Source organism: Gavialis gangeticus, unplaced genomic scaffold, assembly GCF_001723915.1.
Source record: "Gavialis gangeticus isolate Ggan-Ray unplaced genomic scaffold, GavGan_comp1, whole genome shotgun sequence".
NCBI lineage: Eukaryota > Metazoa > Chordata > Crocodylia > Gavialidae > Gavialis > Gavialis gangeticus.
In genome coordinates, this window is record NW_017729030.1 from 46,875,807 (window position 1) to 46,883,110 (window position 7,304).

Below are 7,304 nucleotides of genomic sequence, written 5' to 3' on the forward strand. Positions count from 1 at the left end.
AATGGAGGCGGGGGGGGGCTGGCCTGGCCCAGCCCCAAAGCAGAGGATTGAGTGGAGTGGCCCAGACCGGTCCTGAAATAGCAGTGGGGAAGGTGTGGAGAGGCAGGCCTGGCGTCAGCCCCAGAACGGCAGCTGGAAGAAGAGGGGAGCACACCGGGCACAGCCTGGCCCCAAAGTGGATGGTATGGGGGGAGGCACCGGGCCCAGCCCAGCCCAGAAACAGCAGTGTGGGGGAGGGCCTGGCCCCAAAATGGTGGCAGGGAGGTTGGGGAGAGGGGCGGGCTCAGCTCCACCACGAAGTAGGAGATAGGAGGAGCGGACCCTGCCCCAAAGGCGGTGGCGTCGCTGGACGCAGGCCTCTGTCCCCACGTGCACCCCCCAACCATCATTTTTGGTGGGCAGTTGGCTAGTATCTTAGATTTTCCTGTCTTAATTTCACCCCACTACCAGTGTTTATAATTCTCTTCTGGTATTATAAACTTTCAGAGCTGTCATGCTTAATTTCTAAGTCTCTTGGACAGGTTGAAAAATACATAAGTTGCTTGCAGTTAGAACTCTTTTTTTAATAAATATAAAACTAAACTTCACACTAATTCTCCAAAAAATAAAAGTAATATATGTAAGACCCTAGTAATAATAGTTAACTATTTTTATCTTGAAACAAGAAAAACCATGTAGATATTCTTAGTTTTGTTGAAGTATCATAACTACTTTTATTTTTCAGATATATTATTGTTGTCGAGCATGATCTAAGTGTATTAGATTATCTGTCTGACTTTATCTGCTGCCTGTATGGTGTGCCAAGTGCTTATGGTGTCGTCACTATGCCCTTCAGTGTAAGAGAAGGTAACTCTTTCTGACCCACGTTGCTCCTAATTGAAACCCAAATTCACAGCCCTGACCTAGTTCTAAGTCATACCTTTGTTACTCATTGTAATGATTGTTTCTTTTAAGACATTCCTGGAAGATGAGGTAAAGCAGGCAGTAGTAAAAGATGGCCACCATCATATAATAGGTTAGCGGTAAGAGCTCTTGACCATAGAATGAAATACTATTCAGTGCCCTTCTCATGCAAAAACAACTAAAGAGGGTACTTCAAAGTCACCAAACTATGGCTTTGAACAAAGGAAGATGTGTAAAAAAGCATACTGTTTTGAGCAAGAGAGACATTCATGCAAGAAGAGGGAGTTACTTACTGAAGACTGCCAGCTTCCTTGGGAGCAGAGCACCAGTACTTCAGCAAAGATAGAGCTCCAAAGTTGGGAAATATATTCACACTATGGAGCTCCTAAACAATGGAGGACAACCTTTTTGGCAGGCATGCCACAAATTAGTCCTGCAGCCTCCCTGAGTACAACTCCAGTCCCTTTCCCCTCCCCAATCTGCTACTCTTTCTTCTTTTTGCTCCCTGCCTCATCTGGTGCTGTTTTCTGCTTCCTGCCCTTTCTACCACCTGGCGAGTTGTCCTCTCCGTGCCATGTACACCATGTTCAGACAAGCACAGACATATGCTATGTGGCACTGCAGACCCATCTGTGGTGCCACACACTGCACATGCAGGTGTTCCCCGCGCTGCTTCCTTGCAGTGCAGGGGGGGTTTTGACCCCGGGAAATCATGAGGTTAAAACAAAAACACCAAAAAAAAAAGCAGGGTAGTGCATGTGGCGCCCAAAACTGGAGCCTGGCCGGCAGAGTTGTACTCCAGCTGCCACCCAGGCTCCCAGTTGCAAGAGTACCATGGCTGTAGCTCCACAGGACCCCAGATAAGGCTGCTGGTAAAGCAGCACAAGGTGTGCTGCTGCTACTTGTCCCTGGGGCAGCAAACATCTGTGCTCGTCTGTGCCATGCCACTTGTGGCATGTGTGCCACAGGTTGGCCATTCCTGCTATAGAGCATGGAGTTCAATTATTGTATGGTTTAGAAGCCCTGGATAGTATCCATCTTACTCTTTTCTCTCAAGAATTCATCCGCCAGTTATTTATGCCCTTTTACTGTTATTCCACAATAGTTTGCTTTCTCCTAGTCAGTGACACTATTCTAAAAAGTTTCCCTTTCTTTTGTATTTAAATCCTGCTAAGTGAAGAGAAATGGCAGTGGTTATACATTTTCAAAATGTATTCTCAGATTATTCTAATAAAGATTATAAAAAGATGCTTCTATCTAGCTGGGTGCATAAGGCCTAGTCCCCCTCAAACATATGGCATGTTAGATTTCACATTATGCAACAATGTCCTGTAAGACTTGGGAGTCTTGCTTATCATCCACCTTTTGGTTTATTTGGTATTGATAATAAAGTATTAAGAATCTGTGCACTTTTAGTCTTTTATACCCACTGTCACTAACATAGTTCATTTTTCTCATATAGGCATAAACATTTTCTTGGATGGTTACGTTCCAACAGAAAATCTAAGATTTCGAGATGCCTCTTTGGTTTTTAAAGTAGCTGAGACAGCTAATGAAGAAGAAGTTAAGAAGATGTGCATGTATAAATACCCAGGAATGAAAAAAAAGATGGGAGAGTTTGAACTCTCCATAGTTGCTGGAGAATTCACTGACTCTGAAATCATGGTGATGCTAGGAGAAAATGGTGAGTACCCTCTTTGAAAATTAATCTGGTATATTAGATGGGATTACAAAGGCTACCTTGGGGTATGGAAGGAAGGGTTCTAAGATGAGAATTGACTTGTTACTTTACAAAATGAGGTGCCAGACACTGTCAGCTTCAACTGGTAGTGGGGGCTGAGGGAACTCAGAATCTTGCAGGATCAGATCCTAAACTTTCCTGTGCATTAGGCAAACCAGCAGAAATTGTATGTTTATTTAAATAAGTATTTTAGTTAAAGGGGTTCTGAGCAGTACTAGCCTGAAAAATTCACTGTGGGAGGGGAAAAATACAACTAAATTTTTAAGTTTCTAGTTACACAATTGTCTTTCTCTAACCGATTTAGTATATTTTATCACAGCCTTGAATATAGACCTATTAGCCAGTCACAGTAAGACAAAGTGAACTTTTTTTATAAAGAATTTTAAAAATGGGAGTCATCAAAATGAACTGTATACAAGGAATGCAAGGGCCCCGGGTAATGTGGTGCAGGCTCCTACCCTGGGGGTTTTTAAGAGGAGGTTAGATGAACACCTTGCTGGGGTCGTTTGACCCCAGTACTCTTTCCTGCCATGGCAGGGGATCGGACTAGAAGATCTGCTCAGGTCTCTTCCGACCCTAGAAACTATGAAACTATGAAAATGGTGGTGTGTGCGCTAAGTTTTATTGCCTTGAATTCCTTCTAAAATGATCCGTAGTATTGTGGGGGGAGTTTAATTAGCAGATTGTAGATTGAATAGTGAATTAATACCTTGTTTTGCAATCTTTCGGTGTCCTCATGTAGGAATTATAACAGTTACATGGCAAAGTGACCTTGTGAAAGCGTTGTATTCTTCACTGGAATTTTAAAAATTGAAAATAACGAAGGGCTAGCACACTGACAGTCCGCAGACAACTGACTCAGCGCTTGCTGAATAAAATACAAAGCATTTCAAGAATTCTGTTTTTCAGAAATTTGTGCTCTTTACTTAAATAGTTATGTTACAGTTAAAAGTATTAACTGATCACTAGAGGCATCTATACACACGCTTCAGGATGGGGGTTGGGGGGCACTTTAAGAGCCACTTTAATTAAAGTGCCCACAGCATCACATGTATTCAGCATCCCTGCACTTCAGAGTGGCAGTGGGAGTGCTTTAACTAAGGCTCGTTCAATGAGCTTTAGTTAAAGCGCCCCACCACCATTTTGAAATGTGGGAACACTGAATACATGTGACATGGAGGCTGCTGGAGCACACTAATTGACATGCTCCAGCAGACTGGATTAATAGAGTCTGCTTCAATGCATGCTAATTAGCACATGTCAGAACAGAGGTCCGTCACATGTATATGTGCCCCAGACTTTCACATTAGTCAAGAATCTAAAGTTATTTATGTAATGTGACCTCTTGCTTTTAGGAACTGGCAAAACTACATTCATCAGAATGCTTGCAGGAAGGCTTACACCTGATGAAGGAGGTAATGCTTAATGTGTTAAACATGTTTTGAAAATGTTGATTTTGATGGCTACTGTTTTTTTGACTACTTTATTATGCCTTTATAGGGGAAGTTCCAGTCCTAAATGTCAGTTACAAGCCACAGAAAATCAGTCCAAAGTCCACAGTAAGCCTCTAGGGTTTTTTTGTTGTATATAAACTGTACGTATATATCATGTTCCCACATAACAAGATACAGAGAAAATTCTCGGAGTCTTGGAATTACTAGCTGTTCTTAATACCTTATTTTCTTTTTTTGCATTACAATTATAAATTACTGATGTAGCAGTTTTTCTGTTTGAACAGGGAAGTGTCCGTCAGCTACTTCATGAGAAGATTCGAGATGCCTACACACATCCACAATTTGTAACAGATGTAATGAAACCTCTTCAGATAGAAAACATTATTGATCAAGAGGTATTAATCCTGAAATGGTGTTTTAATACTATTGTTTTATGATTCTTACTAATACCTCAAATAAATATTGTTAAATATCATTTCTCCTAATAGGTGCAGACATTGTCTGGTGGTGAGTTGCAGCGTGTTGCATTGGCTCTCTGTCTTGGTAAGCCTGCTGATGTCTACTTAATTGATGAACCTTCAGCTTATTTGGACTCTGAACAGCGTCTGATGGCAGCTAGAGTTGTCAAACGGTAAAGTGTGAATGGAGAGAGTTTTTGAGACTGTCAGTAGCCTTTTTTTCTTTTCTTTTTTTTTTTTCTTCGTTTGAGAGAGATTCATGTATCTCAGATACTTTATTCTGTTTTCAGTTTTGTCCTCCACGCTAAAAAGACTGCTTTTGTGGTAGAGCATGACTTCATCATGGCTACCTATTTGGCTGACCGTGTCATTGTCTTTGATGGTATTCCATCCAAAACCACCGTTGCAAACAGGTAAGAGAATAATGTTATCTAGCTTTTCCCAGCAAGGTATTAAAGGACAATACATAGAAAGCATTGACAAAAATAATCTGTAAAGCATCCCCACCCAAAGCAATTTGGTCATCTGTACAGCAAACCAAAGTATGCTGCAATCTAAGCCATTATTCAAACAAGTGAAACCACAAGTGCCATTATTTTAAAAGCCCCTGGTGTTACTCACCTATGCTGTAACAACTCTAAACCTAACACACTTCTGGAAATAATTTTTCCAGATGTGTGTGTTAAAAGGTGGGAAATGGCGAGCTGTGTCTGTGAAAATAAAAGCAGAGTGACAAAATTTTGTATCCTGAACAAGCTTCTAAAGAGCAGAATTGGGTAGTTAAAATTTGGAGTTCTGACAAAAGCTGCAAATTAGTTCTTGTAAATAAATAGTCACCTAAAATAATATTATTTGGGGGGGGGGTTCACCCTTATACCAACAGCCTGGCTTGGAAATGAATTTATTTGGAGAACGTGCTTAAAAAATCCCTGTTGGAAGATGCGTTTTGTTTTTAAATCAGAACAAGGATGTAGCCTAAAATGAGGCAGATTAATACGTTCTGTTTTAGAGTGTGCAGTGGTGTTCTTCCTGTTGCTTTCTTCTAGCTTCATTAAGTTTTAAGACTTGAGCTATGGTAAGGTGGTGTTCAATTTTTTTTTCTTGGCTTTTAATGATAAAGGGGTCAACACAAATGAAGGGGAGATTTAACTACACAGAAATAATATTTTTATTAAAATGAACAGCACTGATACAGTTATCTGTTGACCCCTGAAATTGTTCAACTTGAGTATTTTAAATGTTTTGAGCTGATTAGGTAGTTAACACTTCTCCAGCATAAGACAAACTCAGATGACATTTCATCAGGGTCATATTAGATTTTTCTCTAAAACTGAAAGGCATAGACTCTAAGGTTTTCCTTTTTAAAAAGGTTCTGCAGAAACAGATGGGGCCAAAAAAGTGTTGCCCTGACAAAGATTGTTGACCACCAGACAACTAAAATTAGCTGAGTACACAGTTGGTCTGTGAGCCAGTTCTCTCTCTCAAAAGGTCTGGGACACATACTGCATATAATTTAAGTGACTTCTTTATAAATCTGTAAACGTGAGAATTTATTACACTTTTACTTGATCTATGAGAACCCTCCTAGTTTGTTTGTGCCCACAGCGGTGACCTCAACAACACTAAGACCTGCTTATGAGGACACACATTATACTGTATTGTAACAGTTGCATTGTAATAATTATGTAAAAGCAACTATCAGTCACCACACAAATAACTATGCTGATATACCCTAGTTCACTACTGTGGTGTGTGTACCAATTAGTTATGCCCTCAATAAATTCCTGTCAAACCTCCTTATCTTCTTGGAATATGTATCATTTAATTCATTGTCTTCCAGGAAGACAATGTAACTTGGAAGATCTTATAACTAGAGGTGCACCAATATACTGGTCCATATCATATCAGCACCAATAAAAGGAAAATTAACATTACTGGCCATCAGCTTTTTTTGGCCGAAGTGGCCGATAATGTCACTGATAAATGCCACGTGCGTGTGCATGGCCAGGAATGCAGCCTGGCAGCTTGGAGAACAGCGCCCATCTGATAAGTGTGGGGGTGGAGGAAGGGGCATGAGGGAGGTATGCAGATCGAGGCCTCCACCGTGAGGGAAGGAGTGGGGGCTGGAGTTGGGGCATGTGCTGCCTAGGTGGGACGGGGTGCAGGATGGAGCTGTGGGCAGTTTGCCCGGGGGCGGGGGTGGCTCCCACTGCTGCATGCACCCCTGGGGAGTTATGTAGGGTGAGGACAGGCTGCCTGCTGTGGGCTCGGGGGCTGTGCTGTCCTCTTCCCAGTCTGGGACCTGGACCAGGGCTGCACTTGGGGTGGGCACCAGCAGCGCTGGAAGGGGGAGCTAGAGTGGGGACTACAGTGGATTTTGGGGTGGCTGCAGTCCCCCACCCCCCATAGCCACCCCTCCCAGCACTGCCACTGTACCCCCAGAACACAGCCCTGGCCCTGCACCCCCCTGGGAAGAGGTTGGTACAGCCCCACAGCAGGCAGCTTGCTGTAACCCCACACGCATCCTGGGCGGCACATGCCCTATATGCCTCTGTGCACAGCAGCCAGGAGCCACCTCCCTCTCCCCTGGAGGAACTGCCCGCAGTTCTGCTTGACACCTCACCCTGGCCTCCCCCAACCCCACTCCCTTCCTCACCACAGGGGCCTCAATCTGCCTCTACCCCCATACTCCTTCCCTCCCCCACATAGACTTGCAGGCTCTCCAAGCTGCCAGGCTGCATATTGGCT

At 43.0% G+C, this 7,304-nt stretch overlaps 1 protein-coding gene across 2 annotated transcripts in view; it reads left to right on the forward strand.

Annotated features, from left to right (window-relative positions):
- ABCE1 (ATP binding cassette subfamily E member 1) overlaps window positions 1-7,304 on the forward strand; it is a 30,659-nt gene that overhangs the window by 15,893 nt on the left and 7,462 nt on the right. For both annotated transcript variants that reach the window (XM_019522145.1, XM_019522144.1), the window contains exons 10-16: window positions 725-846; window positions 2,366-2,587; window positions 4,000-4,059; window positions 4,145-4,203; window positions 4,383-4,493; window positions 4,587-4,729; window positions 4,847-4,969. In XM_019522145.1, coding sequence (XP_019377690.1) covers window positions 725-846; window positions 2,366-2,587; window positions 4,000-4,059; window positions 4,145-4,203; window positions 4,383-4,493; window positions 4,587-4,729; window positions 4,847-4,969 — 840 coding nt within the window. The remainder of the gene's footprint in view (window positions 1-724; window positions 847-2,365; window positions 2,588-3,999; window positions 4,060-4,144; window positions 4,204-4,382; window positions 4,494-4,586; window positions 4,730-4,846; window positions 4,970-7,304) is intronic.